Below are 24,585 nucleotides of genomic sequence, written 5' to 3' on the forward strand. Positions count from 1 at the left end.
AATACTAATGTTAATTATGTTTCTGTCAAAAACCAAATGGGGCTTGGCAGACTATAAGTGGAAATGGGCATCAGTAAGACTGGAGCTTTGTTCATTTGTGAAATGAACAAAGTTAGTGTTCTGAGTTTTAGATCTTTTTGGAGATCAGTTTATGCTATTAGTTTGAATATTCATGATGTATTCACTAGTAAAGAAAAAGTAGGGAGTAATGAAATTTTTGGATATGGCATACACACACAAGAATATACCCAGCTCCTTGACAATTCTCCCTCCACCCCCAGATATACACTATTTGGACTCCAATGATTATCTGGCAGAGTAGAGGCTGTGAGATTATATACTAGCTGTTCCAGATGCCTCCTATACAATTACCAAAAGGTTTGTTCTTGGTGGATGCTGCCTTTTTCTGCTCAAGTAATCTGGCAATTTCATTATTCATCCAACTTGGAGTCCACAGCCAGGCTATGAACACTAATTTAGAGCTGTACCTTTGAAATGTGAGGAAAACTGGATCTCACCATGATGTCCATTATAACCTAAAAACGCATCAATCATACTGCATGATGAAAGCAATGGGTGGGAAGAGATTTGGGAATTCATATAGTTCCTTGAAGCTCTTGAAACAGAGAAGTTTTTCTCCTGATTTATTTTCTGATTTATTAGCATTTAGCATTAGCATTAGTAGAGGCATATGATGCAAGAAAGCAAGCTTATTCAGCATCAGCCAAAAAAAAAAAAAAAACCCTCTCCCATTTCACCCCTCCGTTCGTTCGAAATACCTGTCCAGTTGAGCTTTAAATTTGTTTAGGCTATCAACTTCAACAACAAGTGATGGAAGTCGGTTCCACCAACCAACCACCCGCTGGCCAAAGGCAAATTTCCGCACATCTATCCGACATCCGTCCTTCCTCAATTTGAGTTTATGCCCTCTCAGGTGATTATTCTGAGAAAGATGAAGAATCCCATTGGCATTGAGCATGCTCAAACCATTCAAAGCCTTATACACCTCTATCAGATCACCTCGCCGGTGCCTAGTCTCCAGACTCTGTAATTTGCAAAACTTAAGCCTTTCTTCGTAAGAGCAACCCTTTGTTCCATTTACTAATCTTGTTGCCCTTCTCTGTACCCGTTCCAGCAGCTCTACATCCTTCTTGAAATGAGGCCTCCAGACCTGTATACAGTACTCAAGATGTGGCCTAACCATTGCCTTATACAAGGGAATAATCACCTCCTTATCCCTGCTAGAAAAATTCCTGTATATCATTGACAAGACACCATGAGCTACTCTTGCAGCTCGTCTGCACTGCTCAGAGAACTTCATATCTGCCTGCACAATTACCCCCAGGTCCTTTTCATTCTCCACCACTGTCAGTGTAGTACCGCAGAGTTGATACATTGCTCTGGGGTTACTGTTACCCATATGTAGTACTTTACATTTGTCAATGTTAAACTTCATTTGCCACCTCTCAGCCCATCTGTTCAACCTTTTCAGATCCTGTTGCAGCAGCATAGCGTCAGTAGTGTCCTTAACGACCCTGCCAACCTTTGTATCATCTGCAAACTTAGACATTAAACTTGATATCCCATCATCAATATCATTCATAAACACTGAAAACAACAATGGACCCAACACTGAACCTTGAGGAACTCCACTAATAACATTAGTCCACGTTGAGCAGTGTCCATTGATTACCACTCTCTGTCTTCTGCCACTCAACCATCCCCTTATCCATAGCAGCAATTTGCCTCCAATGCCACACTGCTCCAATTTGTGCAGCAGTCTTCCATGTGCAACAGTATCAAAAGCCTTTCTAAGATCCAAATATATAATATCAAAGTTATTCCCTGCATCCAGTTCTTTTGTGACTACATCATAGTATCCAATCAAATTGGTCAGGCAAGACCTGCCCTTAACAAAACCATGCTGCGTCTGAGCTATAACTGAATTCTTGTCTAGATGATCCTGCAGTGCTTCTTTAACCAGTGCCTCCATTAATTTACCTGGAACAGAAGTTAAACTAACAGGTCTATAATTACTTGTGTCAGCCTTTGATCCTCCTTTGTGAATTGGGGTTACATTTGCACATCTCCAGTCTATGGGTACCTCCCCTGAGTCCAAAGAAGCTCTCATAATTATGGCTAGGGGTTTGCATACTTCCTTTGCTGCCTCCTTTAATATAACTGGATAGATCCCATCCACCCCAGGTGCCTTTTTTATGTTTATCCTCAACAATCTCTCCTCCACTTTCCTCTCAGTTATTACAAAATCATCCAGCTCACTGCCAATGTTTACTTTACCTACATCATTCTCCTTCCTGAATAACTCCTCATGCGTGAATGTAGATGCAAAATACTCGTTTAGATTGTTAGCCACCTGAGCAGGATCCTCAATTGTTGAACCATCAATATCCAGTGGACCAATCTGATTCATCCCTTTCCTTCTAGAGTTCAAGTATGTAAAGAACTCCTTTCTGTTTTTCTTTGCATCCTTTGCCAAGGATTTTTCGTAGTCTGCCTTTGCCTGCCTAATCTCCTTTGTGACTTGGTTACAGACCAACTTATATCTATCATAGGCTTCCATTTCACCCATTAATTTGTATGTATCCCATGCATTTTTCTTCTCTGCCACATGTCTCATTAGTCCATCTGACAACCATTTAGGCCTAAACCTTGAACAATATTTCTTAGTTGGTATGTAAAGCCTGGTAGCCACCAAGATTAGTTCCTTGAATACTTCCCATTTTGAGTTTGCTGTTGGTAACATCATCAGTTGGTCCCACTGTATAGAATTTAAATACTGTCTCAGACCATCATAGTCGCCTTTACGAAAACAAAAACCCTTCCCTTTACCTCTGATGGTAGTTACCTCCTTGAGTAAATCCCACTTCAACACACTGTGATCACTGCCACCTAGTGGTTCATTTATCACGAACATGCTCATGTAGAAAACAATCATCCAATAAATACACAAAAGCCTTGCTACTGTGCGAGTGACCAACCCACAAATTCCAGTCAATATCTGGGAAATTAAAATCCCCTATTATAAGACTCTCTGATTTACTGGCCCACTCTATTTCCCTGTACAATATATTATTATACTCAGCAGAGTCATTAGGCCTATAGCACACTCCTACTCTCAATTTTGATTTCCCTATGCTTATGTCACACCAAACTGACTCGACACTGCCCTGTCCATCGATGTCAACTGGCTTCACTTCCTTTGACTTTATGTGTTTCTTAATTAATAGCATAACCCCTCCTCCCCTCCTGTCCTGTCTATCCTTTCTATATACATTGTATTCCCCAAATTCCAGTTCCGCATTACTTATATCTGTGTGACACCACGTCTCTGATATCCCAACAATATCTGCCTTTGATGTTTTGAGCAATACCTCAAATTCATCAAATTTATTTACCAAACTCCTAGCATTGGTGTACACGCAGGTATACATGCACCTGTTTCTATTCTTAGCTACCCTAACACAACCCATGTGTTTACTTGTAACGCAATGACTACCAGCAGTCTCTGAACTTCTGCTCATTTGAATAGAAGCAGTGCAAGAATCACTTCCACCTCTGCCAGTGGCTACTGTTAATCTATTAGTCCTTGTATCCTCCCCAACTAGCAGTTTTCCGACCCACCTAACACTGCCTCGACAGCATCAGCAAAAATTCTTGCACCCTTTCTATTTAAGTGTATCCCATCCCTGTAGAAGCAATCTCTCCTGTTAACAAGTACAGTCCAGGCTGAAAAAAATTCTACCCCTTGAGCCTTGCACAATCCCTCCAGGGCCGAATTGATCGACAAGGCTCTCATCACATACTCCCTCCTATCGTGTCTGGGCAGAATTGCAGACACTTTCAAGTTCAACCCTAATTCACGGCTTTTTTTCAACAGTGACCTGTACTTGCTAAGTAATTCCGCCGGTCTCCTACTCTTAATATCATTAGTGCCAACGTGTACAACTATATCACCTTTTGTGCCCTTAAAAGATGATATCCGCTCTACAACGTCATCAACCTTTGCCCCTGGCAGACATACCCTGGTCCTATTCCACCTATCCTTTTTACAAAGCATGTTCCCCGTTTCCCTGACAATAGAGTCACCAACAACTACTAGTTCCTGTGGGGGACCAGCGCATTCTGCCTAGGGGGCTGCCCCTGTGTTGCCTGATGACCAAGTGCAAGCTCTGGCGTTGATGTGGGCAGCTGAGAGCTTGATGGGCCCCTCAATTTATTTCCTTCGAGGGCATCCACCCTGTCCTTCAAGGTCTCATAAAGGCCCATAACAACGCTGAGTTGTCGCCTGATTTCCTTGCACTCCTTATATCGTGCACACACAAAGACATCCCCCTTGGCAGTATCATGTCCCGTACCCGACTGCTCCGCAAACATCAAGCAAACAGTGCATTTTAATAGACTGTGATTCAGAGGGCAACTGCCCCCCTCAGTTCTCCCCTGAACCACAGCACTCACATTAGCTTGAGCCTTTTGCTTTGCTGCTCTGGTCAGAGTCATGATTCCAATTTAATTCAATAAAATTTAAAACAAAATTTAAATCCTTAAGTTATATCCCAAAACAGTTATGTTATATATATATATATATATATATATTTTTTTTTTTTTTTTTTCGGTATCTAGTGTTCCCTTTATACAACTTCATTATCACGTGTACCACTATAGTTATGTATTAATTATTTGTTACGATTAAGTCGTTATATATATATAGAGTTAAAAATACAATTTAATTGACAATAAAGTTTATCAAGATTAATAGATTTACTGATTAATTGACAATATTATATTATGCACTATACTACACTAAGCTTATGCTATCGTGTAAAAATGGCGGGAATTCTCGAACGGTACTTCTACGGACTCGTAAGTATTGATTAGCTTCCAAATCTCGCTATCTCAATCCAGAACAAACCAAGGACCCCAACCAGGTCCACAATGCACTCACAGAAGATAATTCAATATAACAATTTATTACAACAGTTAATAAATCGACTAAATTTGGTTAAAAGACCTCTCGTTCAATTTGTGACACGTGGATTTGATACCGTTACCGATACTAAGTAATATCTACGAAATCTCTGTCTAAGTTAAACTTTAAACTAAGTATCGTAACTAGGAATATAAAGCTACTCTAGAAAATAAGTTAATATGACAATTTAAACTAATAAAGCAGAAAATAAATCAGGAAAAACTTCTCTGTTTGAAGAGCTTTAAGGAGCAATGTCTGCACTTGTCATATTAACTTATTTTCTAGAGTAGCTTTATATTCCTAGTTACGATACTTAGTTTAAAGTTTAACTTAGACAGAGATTTTGTAGATATTACTTAGTATCGGTAACGTATCAAATCCACGTGTCACAAATTGAACGAGGTCTTTTTTTTTAACCAAATTTAGTCGATTTATTAACCAATTGTTATATTGAATTATCTTCTGTGAGTGCATTGTGGACCTGGTTGGGGTCCTTGGTTTGTTCTGGATTGAGATAGCGAGATTTGGAAGCTAATCAATACTTACGAGTCCGTAGAAGTACCGTTCGAGAATTCCCGCCATTTTTACACGATAGCATAAGCTTAGTGTAGTATAGTGCATAATATAATATTGTCAATTAATCAATAAATCTATTAATCTTGATAAACTTTATTGTCAATTAAATTGTATTTTTAACTCTATATATATATAACGACTTAATCGTATAACAAATAATTAATACATAACTATAGTGGTACACGTGATACGGAAGTTGTATAAAGGGATCTCGTAGAAAACACTAGATACCGAAAAAAATATATATATAACATTACTGTTTTGGGATATAACTTACGGATTTAATTTTTGTTTTGAAATTTTATTGAATTAAATTGGAATCATGACTCTGACCAGAGCAGCAAAGCAAATGGCTCAAGCTAATGGGAGTGCTGTGGTTCAGGGGAGAACTGAGGGGGGCAGTTGCCCTCTGAATCACAGTCTTTTAAAATGCACTGTTTGCTTGATGTTTGCGGAGCAGTCGGGTGCGGGACATGATACTGCCAAGGGGGATGTCTTTGTGTGTGCACGATGTAAGGAGTGCAAAGAAATCAGGCGACAACTCAGCGTTGTTATGGGCCTTTATGAGAGCTTGAAGGACAGGGTGGATGCCCTCGAAGGAAATAAATTGATGGGCCCATCAAGCTCTCAGCTGCCCACATCAACGCCAGAGCTTGCACTTGGTCATCAGGCAACACAGAGGCAGCCCCCTAGGCAGAATGTGCTGGTCCCACAGGAACTAGTAGTTGTTGGTGACTCTATTGTCAGGGAAACGGGGAACATGCTTTGTAAAAAGGATAGGTGGAATAGGACCAGGGTAGGTCTGCCAGGGACAAAGGATGATGACGTTGTAGAGCGGATATCATCTTTTAAGGGCACAAAAGGTGATATAGTTGTACACGTTATCACTAATGATATTAAGAGTAGGAGACCGGCGGAATTACTTAGCAAGTACAGGTCACTGTTGAAAAAAAGCCGTGAATTAGGGTTGAATTTGAAAGTGTCTGCAATTCTGCCCAGACACGATAGGAGGGAGTATATGATGAGAGCCTTGTCGATCAATTCGGTCCTGGAGGGATTGTGCAAGGCTCAAGGGGTAGAATTTTTTTCAGCCTGGACTGTACTTGTTAACAGGAGAGATTGCTTCTACAGGGATGGGATACACTTAAATAGAAAGGGTGCAAGAATTTTTGCTGATGCTGTCGAGGCAGTGTTAGGTGGGTCGGAAAACTGCAGGTTGGGCGGGGATACAATGACTAATAGATTAACAGCAGCCACTGGCAGAGGTGGAAGTGATTCTTGCACTGCTTCTATTAAAATGAGCAGAAGCCTGAAAAACAAAATGCAGGATATTTCAGAGACTGCTGGGAGTCATTGCGGTACAAGTAAACACATGGGTTGTGTTAGGGTAGCTAAGAATAGAAACAGGTGCATGTATACCTGCGTGTACACAATGCTAGGAGTTTGGTAAATAAATTTGATGAATTTGAGGTATTGCTCAAAACATCAAAGGCAGATATTGTGGGGATATCAGAGACGTGGTGTCACACAGATATAAGTAATGCGGAACTGGAATTTGGGGAATACAATGTGTATAGAAAGGATAGACAGGACAGGGGGGGAGGAGGGGTTATGCTATTAATTAATAAACAAAGTCCAAGGAAGTGAAGCCAGTCGACATCGATGACAGGGAAGTGTCGAGTCAGTTTGGTGTGACATAAGCATAGGAAAATCAAAATTGAGAGTAGGAGTGTGCTATAGGCCTAATGACTCTGATGAGTGTAATAAGATATTGTACAGGGAAATAGAGTGGGCCAGTAAATCAGAGAGTCTTATAATGGGGGATTTTAATTTCCCAGATATTGACTGGAATTTGTGGGTTGGTCACTCGCACACTAGCAAGGCTTTTGTGGATTTATTGGATGATTGTTTTCTACATCAGCATGTTCGTGAGGCAACAAGAGGGAGCAATACTCTTGATCTGATTATCAGTAGTGATTCTTCATGCATTAAGAATCTGCAGATTAATGAACCACTAGGTGGCAGTGATCGCAGTGTGTTGAAGTGGGATTTACTCAAGGAGGTAAGTATCATCAGAAGTAAAGGGAAGGGTTTTTGTTTTCGTAAAGGCGACGATGATGGTCTGAGACAGTATTTAAATTCTATACAGTGGGACCAACTGATGATGTTACCAACAGCAAACTCAAAATGAGAAGCATTCAAGGATCTAATCTTGGAGGCTACCAGGCTTTACATACCAACTAAGAAATATTGTTCAAGGTTTAGGCCTAAATGGTTGTCAGATGAACTAATGAGACATGTGGCAGAGAAGAAAAATGCATGGGATACGAACAAATTAATGGGTGACATGGAAGCCTATGATAGATATAAGTTGGTCTGTAACCAAGTCACAAAGGAGATTAGGCAGGCAAAGGCAGACTACGAAAAATCCTTGGCAAAGGATGCAAAGAAAAACAGAAGAGTTCTTTACATATTTAAACTCGAGAAGGAAAGGGATGAATCAGATTGGTCCACTGCATATCGATGGTTCAACAGTTGAGGATCCTGCTCAGGTGGCTAACAATCTAAACAAGTATTTTGCATCTACATTCACGCATGAGGAGTTATTCAGGAAGGAGAATGATGTAGGTAAAGTAAAAATTGGCAGTGAGCTGGATGATTTTGTAATAACTGAGAGGAAAGTGGAGGAGAGATTGTTGAGGATAAAGATAAAAAAGGCGCCTGGGGTGGATGGGATCTATCCAGTTATATTAAAGGAGGCAGCAAAGGAAGTAAGCAAACCCCTAGCCATAATTATGAGAGCTTCTTTGGACTCAGGGGAGGTACCCATAGACTGGAGATGTGCAAATGTAACCCCAATTCACAAAGGAGGATCAAAGGCTGACACAAGTAATTATATGCCTGTTAGTTTAACTTCTGTTCCAGGTAAATTAATGGAGGCACTGGTTAAAGAAGCACTGCAGGATCATCTAGACAAGAATTCAGTTATAGCTCAGACGCAGCATGGTTTTGTTAAGGGCAGGTCTTGCCTGACCAATTTGATTGGATACTATGATGTAGTCACAAAAGAACTGGATGCAGGGAATAACTTTGATATTATATATTTGGATCTTAGAAAGGCTTTTGATACTGTTGCACATGGAAGACTGCTGCACAAATTGGAGCAGTGTGGCATTGGAGGCAAATTGCTGCTATGGATAAGGGGATGGTTGAGTGGCAGAAGACAGAGAGTGGTAATCAATGGACACTGCTCAACGTGGACTAATGTTATTAGTGGAGTTCCTGAGGGTTCAGTGTTGGGTCCGTTGTTGTTTTCGGTGTTTATGAATGATATTGATGATGGGATATCAAGTTTAATGTCCAAGTTTGTAGATGATACAAAGGTTGGCAGGGTTGTTAAGGATACTACTGACGCTATGCTGCTGCAACAGGATCTGGAAAGGTTGAACAGATGGGCTGAGAGGTGGCAAATGAAGTTTAACATTGACAAATGTAAAGTACTACATATGGGAAACAGTAAACCCAGAGCAACGTATCAACTCTGCGGTACTACACTGACAGTGGTGGAGAATGAAAAGGACCTGGGGGTAATTGTGCAGGCAGATATGAAGTTCTCTGAGCAGTGCAGATGAGCTGCAAGAGTAGCTCATGGTGTCTTGTCAATGATATACAGGAATTTTTCTAGCGGGGATAAGGAGGTGATTATTCCCTTGTATAAGGCAACGGTTAGGCCACATCTTGAGTACTGTATACAGGTCTGGAGGCCTCATTTCAATAAGGATGTATGTAGAGCTGCTGGAACGGGTACAGAGAAGGGCAACAAGATTAGTGAATGGAACAAAGGGTTGCTCTTACGAAGAAAGGCTTAAGTTTTGCAAATTACAGAGTCTGGAGACTAGGCACCGGCGAGGTGATCTGATAGAGGTGTATAAGGCTTTGAATGGTTTGAGCATGCTCAATGCCAATGGGATTCTTCATCTTGCTCAGAATAATCACCTCAGAGGGCATAAATTCAAATTGAGGAAGGACGGATGTCGGATAGATGTGCAGAAATTTGCCTTTGGCCAGCGGGTGGTTGGTTGGTGGAACCAACTTCCATCACTTGTTGTTGAAGTTGATAGCCTAAACAAATTTAAAGCTCAACTGGACAGGTATTTCGAACGAACGGAGGGGTGAAATGGGAGTGGGTTTTTTTTTTTTTTTTTTGGCTGATGCTGAATAAGCTTGCTTTCTTGCATCATATGCCTCTACTAATGCTAAAAATGCTAATTCCAGAGGAAATGGAAGAGATGAAAATTCTGGAGCTTTTTTCTGGAAAGTAAACATGGGTTTCACACTTCAAACCTCCAATAAGCAAAGTGGTGGTATTGCACTCATTGATGAGGGTCATCTACCAGCTAGTGCAATTCTGCTATATGAACGATATCATAATATTCAAAATAAATAAAGCCATAAAAATGAAAAACAAAAGCAAAAGTCCTTCAGCTGCACAAATTCACAACTCACTACCCAAAGATGTGCATGCTCACATGACCAAAGGAAGAGTGCCACTTTCACAATAAATGAAATTATAAAATAAAGGCAGGGAACCCACATGCACCACCTTCCCATGAAATACCAGCTCTTGTGGTCTCCAAAAGGACTATTTTAATTATCGAACACTAAACAGACAAAGTCAGCAGGTCCCTACAGAGTCACACTGCAAAATGAAAAAAATAAAGAATAAACTAAACTCAACAACATAATATATTCTGTGACCACTTCTGTGACTAAAATAAATGAATGTAACAAATCAAATTAAAAGTTTAGAGGGCAGTTACAAATCAAATGCAAATTAGCCATACACAAAATCATAATAAATAGAATTAACTGAAATAAATAACAAATCTCAATGTTGAAATTTGCATTGTATTTGTTATGTTCATTTATTTTAACTATAGAAGGCAGTGGCCATGGAATCATGTCAATTTCTGAATTCTTGTTTTGCATTTGGATCATATAGATCAGAAGTGGCCAACGAGTCGATCGCAATGATCTACCAGTCAATTGCGGATTTAATTTCGGTCGATCACGACAAAGTTTAAATATACAGTCATCCCTCGATTTGTGCACCTTGTGCAATGAAATTTTTGAGATGGTAGATCGTGGCACATTTTGAAGGAAAAAAGTAGATCGCATCACAAATTAAGTTGGCCACTCCTGATATAGATCATATACCGTATTTCTTTGATTCTAAGTCGCACCTTAATTTTAGTACCACCAACAGAAAAAAAAAAGCTTTGATTCTAAGTAAAAATAAATAAATAAAATAAAATGCTAAAATAAATCTAACATATATTTTTATTATAATAAAATTTAATTTTCTAACAATAGTATTTATCAGTAGGTATGTTATTCATCACTTCCTTCTGAATCTTCTCTGCCATCGATATTTGCATCTGAATCAATAATCAGAGTCTACTTCACATTCAGGGTCAGATTCTTCTGAGCCGTCGTTATCTTCATTATCCCATTATATATCATCTTCTGAGCCATTATGAACATTGGTGATGCAACATTTTATAAATGAGTGCTTGACTATTCTTTCTGGGATCCGCTTCCAAGCTGTTGATACCCATTCTGCCAATTTTGATGCCAGCGATTTTTCATTTTTCTGGAAGGTTTCACAGAAGGTTGTCTGTCAACAGCCAGGATTCATATTCCTTTCTCAAGTAATCCTTAAATGGTTTGCTGACTGAAATGTTGAGAAGCTGCAGTTGGCTAGTCATGCCACCAGGAATCACAACCAAGTCACCACGTTTTTGCATGATTTCATTTTTGACCCGTTCGGACAAATGTCCATGAAATGCATAAAGTACTAGCATGCTAGGTGGGTTACGAAGACTTCAGGACGTCTATTCCACACAACATTCAGCCAGTCTTCTGTAAGCTCTGGCTGACATCCATCCATTTTTTTACACAATAACATCTTTGGTGAAAATTTCATTCTTTGGTATGGTTTTTCGATTTAAAATTAAATATGGTGGCAACTTTTGACTATCAACAGTGATGCATAACATCACAGTGATATGCTGCTTTTCGTAGCCCGGGCTTATAATCTTGATTTCTTTAGCACCTTTAATGTTGACAATGTAATTTTCAGGCATACCGAAGAAGACCGGGGTTTCATCAGCATTTCCAATTTGACTAATCTCAAGTTTCTTTTTTCCTTAATTTCATCACCTGTCGCTGAAAGTTAATCAGCTTCTGTTGGAAGTCTGCAGGAATTTTTTGACAGATAGATGTTCGCCGCCTTATCGATAATCCGCTGCAATGATGAGTCTGTCGCCCCAGCAGCAACTTCCTTTAAAAATTATTTTCTCTATTCCGGGGGACTTGGCAATTTCTCCAGCTTTCAATTGCATGGCTTGTCGAGTGATGGTTAACCTCTTGCACATGTCTCTTACAAAATGTATCAAAGCTTCATTGACTTGTGGAAATCTTCCTTTCAGCCCTGTAAAGCTTGCTTTGCATGAAAATATGGAATTGCAATTTCTCCGACAATGAACATTTACTTCACTAATGTCAAAAGGTCGACCCACAGCTCTATTTCCATGTTCTTTTGCATACACAATAACTTTTTGTTTCAATGCAGCTTCATAGTGCAATCTTTTTGACATTTTAATGTGCAATAAAGGATCAATCAAAATGAATGAAATAGAGTAACTACTTCTTATGTACTCTCAAAGATACAAACAAAACTTCCTAGTTTTTGCTGAGTGAGCTCCACTATAATGAAATAACGGTGGCTTCACATTTCGAAAGTGTGTGAAATCACCCACACCACTTTATTCTCCAATGGAACTGGAGAATGCAATAACGGGCAAAATTGGAGGCAGGGTTTCTGTGTAAAACAAAAAAAAAAAAAAAAAAAAAAAACGTGTGGTGCTGTGTGCAAAGCGTGGGAAAATTTGAAAAAAAAAAAAAAAAAAAACGTGATTCTAAGATGCACCCCATTTTTGGAGATGTTTATAGGGGGAAAAAAGTCTGTCTTAGAATCAAAGAAATACATTAGATCCATCCAAAGATCAACAGGTGATCTTTGGATGGATAATGATCAATGAGTGATATATGGATTCATAAATACTGGTGTTAGTATTAGTATTAGTAATGGCCGCATGGTGCAAGAAAGCCAATGGCTTATTCTGCACCAGCGAAAAAAAAAAAAAATAAATAAAATAAAAATATCCGAACGAAACAATGATAAAAACAAAAAAAATAAATAAATAAAAAAATTAATAATAATAATTAATAAAAAAGAAGGAAATTAAACCTATCATCCCACGCGCCTCCCCTACCCGAAGGCACCATCCAGATGACCCTTGAATTTCGCCCAACTGTCGGCCTCTATCACCCATGAAGGCAACTTATTCCAGTAATTTATAACTCGCTGGCTAAAATAAAACTTCCTGCAGTCCAATCTAAACATTTCCCCCCCGTAATTTGAATTTATGTCCCCTAGTTCTAGCATCATTTATAATCTTGAAAATTTCGTCCTCATTCATTTTACCAATGCCTCTCAGAGCCTTAAACACCTCAATCAAATCTCCTCTAAGGTGTCTAGTTTCCAAACTCTGCAACCCACATATTCGAAGTCTTTCTTCATAAGGACGCCCTTTTGCAGATCTCACCAGGCGAGTTACCCTTCTTTGCACCCTTTCAAGAAGCTCGATGTCTTTCTTTAGGTGCGGTCTCCATACTTGAACAGAGTATTCCAAGTGTGGTCTAACATAAGCCTTATATAATGGGATTATCACGTCCCTATCTCTAATTGCAAAAGTTCGATAGATCATCGATAGGACAACATGGGCCTTCCTTGAAACCTGTTTACAATGCTCAGAGAATTTCATGTCTGACCGTAACGTAACACCCAAGTCCCTTTCCTCCAGTACTGGGTTTAGTTGAACTCCACCGAGTGAATAAGTTATTTTGGGATTACTGTTTACCAAGTGTAATACCTTACACTTTGTTGGATTAAAACATAGTTTTTCTGACCATTCCTGAAGTCTATCTAGGTCTCTCTGAAGAAGCTCAGCTTGACAGTGATCATTAACTACTCTACCAATTTTAACATCATCTGCAAATTTAGACATCATGTCCTCTATCCCTTCATCAATGTCGTTTATGAAAATTAAAAACAACAGTGGTCCTAATACTGATCCTTGGGGAACCCCACTTCTTACATCAACCTAATCTGAGGAATAGCAATTTATCACAACCCTCTGCCTCCTGCCCTGAAGCCATCCTTCTATCCCTCTAAGGATTTTCCCAGTGATTCCAACCTGTTCCAGCTTATAAAGCAACTGCTCAAAACTGAGTCAAAAGCTTTGCTGAAATCTAAATAAACAATGTCAAAATTATTCCCTAAATCCAGCTAATGAGTGACCCTTTCAAAATAGTGAATCAGATTTGTTAAACATGATTTTCCCTTTACAAAACCATGCTGAGTATAATTGAGAATTTCAATTCAATCCAAACGATCTTGAATTCCACCCTTGATCATTACCTCCATGATTTTCCCTACTACTGAAGTCAGACTGACAGGTCAGTAATTTCCAACTTCACTTTTAGAGACACCCTTATGTACGGGAGATACATTTGCACTTTTCCAATCCAAGGGAATCTCCCCAGAGTCTAGTGATGCTCGCATAATTAGCCTCAATGGTTCAATGCACTCGCTTGCCGCCTCCCTTAAGATTATAGGGTATATTCCATCAGCTATGTGCAAAGGTATGTGCAAGAGTTACTTTGATCAATATTATCAGATAAATGCGTGTCAGTATTACCCACATCCCCCCCCCCCAGCTAGCAGTTTCCCTGAACCTTTAAGGTATCCTCAATAATACTGACAAAAACTTTTGCACCACCTTTGTTTAAGTGTATCCCGTCTCTACAAAACAAATTCCTTCTACCTACAAGTGTGGGCCATGCTGATAGAAATTTCCCCCCTAAAGCCTTGCAGATTCCTTCAAGTCTTGAGTTAATCCACAAGGCTCTTAACATATAATCCCTCCTATCGTGTCTGGACAGAATTGCAGACACATAGACATTATGGCCTAGCTCGCTACATTTCCTCAGCATGGTCCTGTATTTTTCCAACAAATCGTCAGATCTTGTACGTTTAATATCATTAGTCCGCACATGATTAATAATATTCTCTTTACCCCCTTTAAAATCTGACAATCTGTTGTGACATCATTAATAGTTGCTAACGGCAAACATACCCTGGTTCTACTCCACCTATCCTTATTACAAAAAATATTCCCCATTTCCCTGACAATGGAATCTAATAAAACAAAGTCCTTTTTAACCAGAGTAGTTTGCACTTGGTTTTTCTGTTTTGAGGCTCGAATTGGGTGTGCATCACTTGGTAGATTGCTGGAGTCTTGAGTCCCTGACGAGCTCCCAGATGCATTATTCTCGAGGGCAAGCACTCGTTCCCTGATGGTGCAATGCTTGTGGGTTCCATGTGTTTAATTTTGATTTCATTTATTGCAGAAGTGGCACTCTTCTTTTGGGTGGGGTAGTCATGCATTTGCACTGCTCATGGTGAGAAGTGCTTTATTTCTTTTTTGTTTTTATGGTTTTTATTTGTTTTGAATATGGCCTCCGTAGCTGAGTGGTCAGGAGTGGGGGTGAAATTGCACCTGCTCTTTGAGTAGACCTGAGTTCAAGCCCCTGATTGCTAAATAAGAGTCAATTTTCCAACTTTCACTGGACCAGAATGGCAGATTATGTTCCATTCCCTCAACACGACCTGTCCCAATGCAGAGGTTTGACAATGGCTACATATTTATTTTATTTATTTACATATTTATTGTGAATATTAGGATATCTTGGTATTTGAGTAGCAGAACTGCACTCTGCCATGTACAGCCATAAATGTAATATTAATTTAATTTCATGCATTATTTTCGTAAATATTAGTGATTTTTTCCCCCTACAATAAATATTAGCATTTAATTTTGTTATAACATTAGTTGGATAACTTACTTTACCCATCAACATATCTATCCAACCGAAGCCCAATTCATATTCATCTACAATAGAAGAATAAGCAGATCCTTTGACAAAAAATTCCACAGCTTCTGTGACATTAGCAGTGATGGTTCCTGAAATTGATAAACATAATAAAATAACAGTCAATTAAAAAATAGTTATTTTTACACTAGCTATTTAGAATAATAAATAGCTAATTTAAAAACTGATTTGCAAGAAAAATAAAAATATTGGCTTAGCTTCTTGATATCACCTATTAATGTGGTGGTCACCAATCAAGTATTTTTTTTTTTATTTGCAAGAAAAATAAAAATATTGGGTTAGCTTCTTGATATAACCTATTAATGTGGTGGTCACCAATCAAGTATTTTTTTTTTTATCCTAACACTATATTGGATAATAAGAATAAATAATACTTTTAGTAACAGAAGGCTTGATATAAAAAGAAAAGAAAATTTTTAAAAAATTGCAGACTGCCATGCATTCAACTCTTAGTGATGCAAAATCAATACAAGGGCAGCTAGCAACAGAAAAGCATTACCATTAGTAGAGGCATATGATGCAAGAAAGCAAGCTTATGCAGCATCAGCCAAAAAAAAAAAAAAAAAAAAAACCAACTTCCACTTCACCCCTCTGTTCATTCGAAATACCTGTCCAGCTGAGCTTTAAATTTATTTTGAATATCAACTTCCACGACAAGGGATGGAACTCGGATCCACCAACCAACTGCACGCTGGCTAAAGGCAAATTTCTATACGTCTACCCTACATCTGCCTTTCCTCAATTTGAATTTATGCCCTCTCAGGTGATTATTCTGAGCAAGAGGAAGAATACCATCAGTATTGAGCATGCTCAAACCATTCTAGACTTTATACACCTCTATCAGATCACCTCGCTGGTGTCTAATCTTCAGGCACTGTAATTTGCAAAACTTAAGCCTTTCTTCGTAAGAGCACAACTTCGTTATTTTCACTAATCTTGTTGCCCTTCTCCGTACTCGTTCCAGCAGCACTACATCCTTCTTGAAATGAGGCCTCCAGACCTGTATACAGTACTCTAGGTGTGGCCTGACCATTGCCTTATACAAGGGAATATTCACCTCTTTATCCCTGATAGAAAAATTCCTGTATATCATTGACAATACACCATGAGCTACTCTTGTAGCCCGTCTGCACTGTCAGAGAACTTCATATCTGCCTGCACAATTACCCGCAGGTCCTTTTCATTCTCTACCACTGTCAGTGTAGTACCACATAGTTGATACGTTGCTCTGGGGTTGCTGTTTCCCATATGTAGTACTTCACATTTGTCAATGTTAAACTTCATTTGCCACCTCTTAGCCCATCTGCTCAACCTTTCCAGATCCTGTTGTAGCAGCATAGTGTCAGTAGTGTCCTTACCAACCCTGCCAACCTTTGTATTGTCTGCAAACTTGGACATTAAGCTTGACATACCACCATCAATATCGTTTATAAATACAGAAAACAATAATGGACCCAACACTGAACCCTGAGGGACTCCACCAACAACAATAGTCCACGATGAGCAGTGTCCATTGATTACCATTCTCTGTCTTCTCCCCCTCAACCACCCCTTTATCCATAGCAGCAATTTGTCTCCAATGCCACTCTGCTCCAATTTGTGCAGCAATCTTCCATGTGTAACAGTATCAAAAGCCTTTCTAAGATCCAAGTATATAATATCAAAGTTATTCTTTGCATCCAGTTCCTTTGTGACTACATCATGGTATCCAATCAAATTAGTCAGACAAGACTTCCCCTTAACAAACCCATGCTGTGTTCTAGCTATAACTGAAGTCTTGTCTAGATGACCCTGGAATGCTTCTTTAACCAGTGCTCCATTAATTTCCCTGGAACAGAAGTTAAACTAACAGGTATGTAATTACCTGTGTCTCCCTTTGATCACCCTTTGTTGATTGGGATCACATTTGCATATCTCCAGTCCATGGGTACATCCCCTGATTCCAGGGAAGCTTTCATAATTATGACTAAGGGTTTGCTTACTTCCTTTGCCCCTGCATCCAGTTCTTTCGTGACTGCATCATAGTATCCAATCAAATTGGTCAGGCAAGACTTCCCCTTGACAAAACCATGCTGTGTCCGAGCTATAACTGAAGTCTTGTCTAGATGATCCTGCAGTGCTTCTTTAACCAGTGCCTCCATTAATTTTCCTGGAACAGAGGTTAAACTCACAGGTCTATAATTACTTGTGTCAGCCTTTGATCCTCCTTTGTGAATTGGGGGTCACATTTGCACATCTCCAGTCTGTGGATACCTCCCCTGAGTCCAAGGAAGCTCTCATAATTATGGCTAAGAGTTTGCTTACTTCCTTTGCTGCCTCCTTTAATAAAACTGGTTGGATCCCATCCACCCCAGGTGCCTTTCTTGTGTTTATCTTCAACAATTTCTCCTCAATTTTACTCTCAGTTATTACATGATTCTCTAGCTTACTGAAGGAGTTGCATACACCTCTGGCATTCCCCTCGCTGAATAACTCCTCATGTGTGAATGTCGATGCAAAACATTCATTTGGTTTGTTAGCTATCTGAGCAGGATCATCAACAGTTGACCCATCAATATCAAGTGGACCAATCTGATTCATCCCCTCCTTCTAGAGTTTACATAAGTAAAGAACTCTTTGCTGTTTTTCTTTGCATCCCTTGCCAAAGATTTCTCGCAATCTGCCTTCGCCTGCCTAACCTCCTTTCTAACTTGGTTACAGATCAACTTGTATCTAACATAGGCTTCTGTGTCATGTGTTAATTTAAATGTATCCCATGCATTTTTCTTCTCTGCCATATATCTCATTAGTTTATCTGTCATCCATTTAGGCCTAAACCTTGAACAATATTTCTTAGTTGGTACGTAAAGCCTAGTAGCTTCCAAGATAAGTTCTTTGAATGCTTCCCATTTTGAATTTGCTGTTGGTAATATCTTCAGTTGATCCCACTGTATAGAATTTAAATACTGTCTCAGACCATCGTAGTTGCCTTTACGAAAGCAATAACCCTTCCCTTTACCCCTAATGGTAGTTACCTCTGAGTAAATCCCACTTCAGCACACTGTGATCACTGCCACCTAGTGGTTCCTCTAACTGCAGATTCTTAATGCATGAAGAATCACTACTGATAATCAAATAAAGAGTATTACTCCATCTAGTTGCCTCCTGAACATGCTGATGTAGAAAACAATCATCCAATAAATCCAAAAAAGCCTTGCTAGTGTGTGAGTGACCAGCCCACAAATTCCAGTCAATATCTGGGAAATTAAATTCCCCCATTATAAGACTGATTTACTGGCCCACTCTATTTCCCTGTACAGTTTCTTATTATACTCATCAGAGTCATTAGGCCTATAGCACACTCCTACTTTCAATTTTGATCTCCCAATACTTATGTCACAGCAAACTCACTCGACACTGCACTGTCCAGCGGTGTCGACTGGCTTCACTTCCTTGGATTTTGTGTTTCTTAACTAATAGCATAACCCCTCCTCCCTTCCTATCCTGTCTATCCTTTCTGTAGACGTTGTACTCCCCAAATTCCAGTTCTGCATTCCTTACATCTGTGTGACACCATGTCTCTGATATACCAACAATATGCGCCTTTGATGCTTTGAGCAATACCTCAAATTCATCAAATTTATTTACCAAACTCCTAGCATTGGTGTACACGCAAGTATACATGTACCTGTTTCTATTCTTAGCTACACTAACACAACCCATATGTTTACTTGTACCGCAATGACTCCCAGCAGTCTCTGAAATATCCTGCATCTTGTTTTTCAAACTTCTGCTCATTCCAATAGAAACAGTGCAAGAATTACTTTCACCTCTTCCAGTGTTAATCTATTAGTCTTTGTATCCCCCCAAGCTAGCAGTTCTCCGACCCACCTAACACTGCCTCGATAGCATCATCAAATATTCTTGCACCCTTTCTATTTAACTGTATCCCATCCCTTTAGAAGCAGTCTCTCCTGCTGAAAAAAATTCTACCCCTTGAGACTTGCACAATCTTTCCAGGGCCGAATTGATTGACAAGGCTCTCATCATATACTCCCTCCTATCATGTCTGGGCAGAATTGCAGACACTTTCAAATTCAACCCTAATTCACGGCTTTTTTTCAACAGTGACCTGTACTTGCTAAGTAATTCCGCCGGTCTCCTACTCTTAATATCATTAGTGCCAACGTGTACAACTATATCACCTTTTGTGCCCTTAAAAGATGATATCCGCTCTACAACGTCATCATCCTTTGCCCCTGGCAGACATACCCTGGTCCTATTCCACCTATCCTTTTTACAAAGCATGTTCCCCATTTCCCTGACAATAGAGTCACCAACAACTAATAGTTCCTGTGGGACAAGCACATTCTGCCTTGGGGGTTGCCACTGTGTTGCATGATGACCAAGTGCAAGCTCTGGCGTTGATGTGGGCAGCTGAAAGCTTGATGGGCCCCTAAAGGAATTTGTATGACTATAACTTCAAATTAAAACTAACTAAAGATTCTGATCAAAACTGAATACAATGCTAAAGGAGTACAAAAATTCACAATGATGAATTTAACAGCTATTTAATTATTGGTTGAGAAACAGTACAATGCACTGGGCTAGAAGATTAAATTGTGTAATCTCTTTGGTAATATAATATTACCAAAGAGATTATACAATTTCTTCAAAAACAACATAAGAATCTCCAATATACCTGTTTTTAAACAAATGGCATAAAAACCTTTACATCAGGTCATTTGTTTAAACGATGTTAGCAACAGAGGAGCTAATGTCATTTCCGAGCATAAACCCATGTTGTAAACATAGGTTTATGCACCCACCCACCTTTTTGAATGGCAGGGATAGAAACTCTGTCTTGAGTATCATAACATAGCATACATGTTGATGAAGGGCTAGTGATTTAACATTCACCTGTTCTCGCAGTTTGAATTGACATTCGTGTTGATGGTTATTTTCTTCTTCTTCTTCTTCTTCTTGGATTTCTCCATTGTATTAACGGTTATCCTCGACCTAACATATAAATACAGGTTGTCACAAAAATATTGGTACAAACATTTAGGGGAGGTAGGTAACATCTAAAGGAATGTGAATCACATAGGAACCCATAACCGGAAACATCACCATAAGTTAGTACACGGCGCTGTTCATCAGTTTACGATAGGGAAAATTTCTGATTTACTCATTCAAGCAGTAGTCGCCGCATGAAGAGCATGCATCAATATACGAACTGTGAGCTGGCAGACATGCACCTAGTGTATGGATTAACAGAGGGCATAAATTCGTTGAGTCGCTCGACGAATTTATGGAGAACGCTTCCCAGACAGACATGTACCGGACCACCGTTTGCGCGTGCATCAAAATTTGTGCAATTATGGGTCATTTAGAGGTAACAGGAGTAGTGCGGGCAGACCACGTTCGACGTGAACTCCTGGCATGGAAGAAAGTGTATTGAATGCCATCCAGAATAATCCTACTACCAGCACACGTGCCGTTGCCTATGCCTTAGGAATGTCTCATTGCAGTGCACAGCGTGTCTGGCACCACGATTCCTTCCACCCCTTTCATCTCCAAAGGGTTCAGTTACTGCTCCCCCAAGATCATCCTGCACGTGTGGCTTTTGTGCAGTAGTTTCTCCAAGAATGTGTTTGAGACTGAATTTTCCAGCTTATGTTTTGGTCATGGATGAGGCTTATTCCACTCGGGAAGGCTTATTCAATCAGCAAAATGCTCGTGTGTGGGCTCACGACAACCCACATGGTGTGAGCCCCCATGCAGCACAACATCGCTTCGCAATAAATGTGTGGACAGGTATAGTCGGTGACTGCATACCTGTTACCATCCCGCTGAACTCCGCTAAATATCGGATCTTTCTTGAACAAGTTCTACCAGGGTTACTTGACGATGTTCCAGCAAATGTGAGACGCAACATTTGGTTTCAACATGACAGGGCATCTGCCCATTTGAACATGCGTTTTGGGTGTCGATGGATTGGCCGTGTTGGACCCGTTGCCTGGCCCCCACGCTCACCTGATTTATCGAGCCTTGATTTCTTTCTGTGCAGGGACCTCAAATCTATCGTGTATGAATCATCTGTGGAGACGTAAATGGATCTCGTGGCGAGACTCGTCTGCGCTGCTGTTACTGTCAAAGAAACTCCAGGTGTGTTCGACTGCGTCCGCCAATTCATGCTGTGTCGGTGTGATGCATGCCACACGTCTCATGGTGGAACCTTTGAGCATCTGTTGTAACATCATGAAATGCATCCATCTTGCACTCCATTGTTAATATTATGTCAAATAAATGTTTGCCACTAATTACTGTCTTGTTCCAATTTGCTGTCAGTTATAACATAATCATTTAAATCCCTGTTACAAAATCGTTTTAACTCCCTGTTATAGGAGACGCAAAATACTCATTTAGTTTGACAGCTATCTGAGAATGATCATCTACAGTCAAACCATTGATATCAAGGGGACTAATCTGATTCATCTCCTTCCTTTTAGAATTTATATAAATAAAGAAGGCTTTGCTGTTTTTCTTTGCATCCATTGCCAAAAATTTCTCATAATCAAAGTTGGTTACAGACCAACTTATATCTATCATAGGCTTCCATGTCACCCATTAATTTGTATGTATCCCATGCATTTTTCTTCTCTGCCACATGTCTCATTAGTTCATCTGACAACCATTTAGGCCTTGTACAATATTTCTTAGTTGGTATGTAAAGCCTGGTAGCCTCCAAGATTAGTTCCTTGAATGCTTCCCATTTTGAGTTTGCTGTTGGTAACATCATCAGTTGGTCCCACTGTATAGAATTTAAATACTGTCTCAGACCATCATAGTCGCCTTTACGAAAACAAAAACCCTTCCCTTTACCTCTGATGGTAGTTACCTCCTTGAGTAAATCCCACTTCAACACACTGTGATCACTGCCACCTAGTGGTTCATTTATCTGCAGATTCTTAATGCATGAAGAATCACTACTGATAATCAGATCAAGAGTATTGCTCCCTCTTGTTGCCTCACGAACATGCTGATGTAGAAAACAATCATCCAATAAATCCACAAAAGCCTTGCTAGTGTGCGAGTGACCAATCCACAAATTCCAGTGAATATCTGGGAAAGTAAAATCTCCCATTATAAGACTCTCTGATTTACTGGCCCACTCTATTTCCCTGTACAATATCTTATTATACTCATCAGAGTCATTAGGCCTATAGCACACTCCTACTCTCAATTTTGATTTCCCTATGCTTATGTCACACCAAACTGACTCGACACTGCCCTGTCCATCGATGTCGACTGGCTTCACTTCCTTGGACTTTATGTGTTTCTTAACTAATAGATAACCCCTCCTCCCCTCCTGTCCTGTCTATCCTTTCTATACACAATGTATTCCCCAAATTCCAGTACCGCATTCCTTATATCTGTGTGACACCACGTCTCTGATATCCCAACAATATCTGCCTTTGATGTTTTGAGCAATACCTCAAATTCATCAAATTTATTTACCAAACTCCAGCATTGGTGTACACGCAGGTATATATGCACCTGTTTCTATTCTTAGCTACCCTAACACAATCCATGTGTTTACTTGTACCGCAATGACTCCCAGCAGTCTCTGAAATATCCTGCATCTTATTTTCCATGCTGCGACTCATTCCAATAGAAGCAGTGCAAGAATCACTTTCACCTCTGCCAGTGACTACTGTTAATCTATTAGTCCTTGTATCCCCCCAATCTAGCAGTTTTCCGACCCACCTAACACTGCCTCGACAGCATCAGCAAAAATTCTTGCACCCTTTCTATTTAAGTGTATCCCATCCCTGTAGAAGCAATCTCTCCTGTTAACAAGTACAGTCCAGGCTGAAAAAAATTCTACCCCTTGAGCCTTGCACAATCCCTCTAGGGCCGAATTGATCGACAAGACTCTCATCATATACTCCCTCCTATCGTGTCTGGGCAGAATTGCAGACACTTTCAAATTCAACCCTAATTCACGGCTTTTTTTCAACAGTGACCTGTACTTGCTAAGTAATTCCGCTTGTCTCCTACTCTTAATATCATTATTGCCAACGTGTACAACTGTATCACCTTTTGTGCCCTTAAAAGATGATATCCGCTCTACAACGTCATCAACCTTTGCCCCTGGCAGACATACCCTGGTCCTATTCCACCTATCCTTTTTACAAAGCTTGTTCCCCATTTCCCTGACAATAGAGTCACCAACAACTACTAGTTCCTGTGGGACCAGCGCATTCTGCCTAGGGGGCTGCCTCTGTGTTGCCTGATGACCAAGTGCAAGCTCTGGCGTTGATGTGGGCAGCTGAGAGCTTGATGGGCCCTCAATTTATTTCCTTCGAGGGCATCCACCCTGTCCTTCAAGCTCTCATAAAGGCCCATAACAACGCTGAGTTGTCGCCTGATTTCCTTGCACTCCTTCCATCGTGCACACACAAAGACATCCCCCTTGGCAGTATCATGTAACGTACCCGACTGTCCGCAAACATCAAGCAAACAGTGCATTTTAAAAGACTGTGATTCAGAGGGCAACTGCCCCCCTCAGTTCTCCCCTGAACCACAGCACTCCCATTAGCTTGAGCCTTTTGCTTTGCTGCTCTGGTCAGAGTCATGATTCCGATTTATTCAATAAAATTTCAAAACAAAATTAATTCCTTAAGTTATATCCCAAAACAGTTATAACGCTATATTTATTTTTTCGGTATCTAGTGTTTTCTACGAGTTCCCTTTATACAACCTCCGTATCACGTGTACCATAGTTATGTATCAATTATTTGTTACGACCAAGTCGTTATATATATATATATATATATATATATATATATATATATAGTTAAAAGTACAATTTAATTGACAATAAAGTTTATCAAGATTAATAGATTTACTGATTAATTGATTGACAATATTATATTATGCACTATACTACACTAAGC

At 39.8% G+C, this 24,585-nt stretch overlaps 1 protein-coding gene across 3 annotated transcripts in view; it reads right to left on the reverse strand.

Moving 5' to 3' along the window:
- The window catches only part of mRpL1 (mitochondrial ribosomal protein L1), a 468,615-nt gene that overhangs the window by 120,854 nt on the left and 323,176 nt on the right, over nucleotides 1-24,585 (reverse strand). For all 3 annotated transcript variants that reach the window (XM_090379616.1, XM_090379615.1, XM_090379614.1), the window contains one exon: nucleotides 15,596-15,714. In XM_090379616.1, coding sequence (XP_090235742.1) covers nucleotides 15,596-15,714 — 119 coding nt within the window. The remainder of the gene's footprint in view (nucleotides 1-15,595; nucleotides 15,715-24,585) is intronic.

This window comes from Mastigoproctus giganteus, chromosome 8, assembly GCF_048544385.1.
Source record: "Mastigoproctus giganteus isolate SK-2022 chromosome 8, ASM4854438v1, whole genome shotgun sequence".
In the NCBI taxonomy this organism is placed as follows: Eukaryota; Metazoa; Arthropoda; class Arachnida; order Uropygi; family Thelyphonidae; genus Mastigoproctus; species Mastigoproctus giganteus.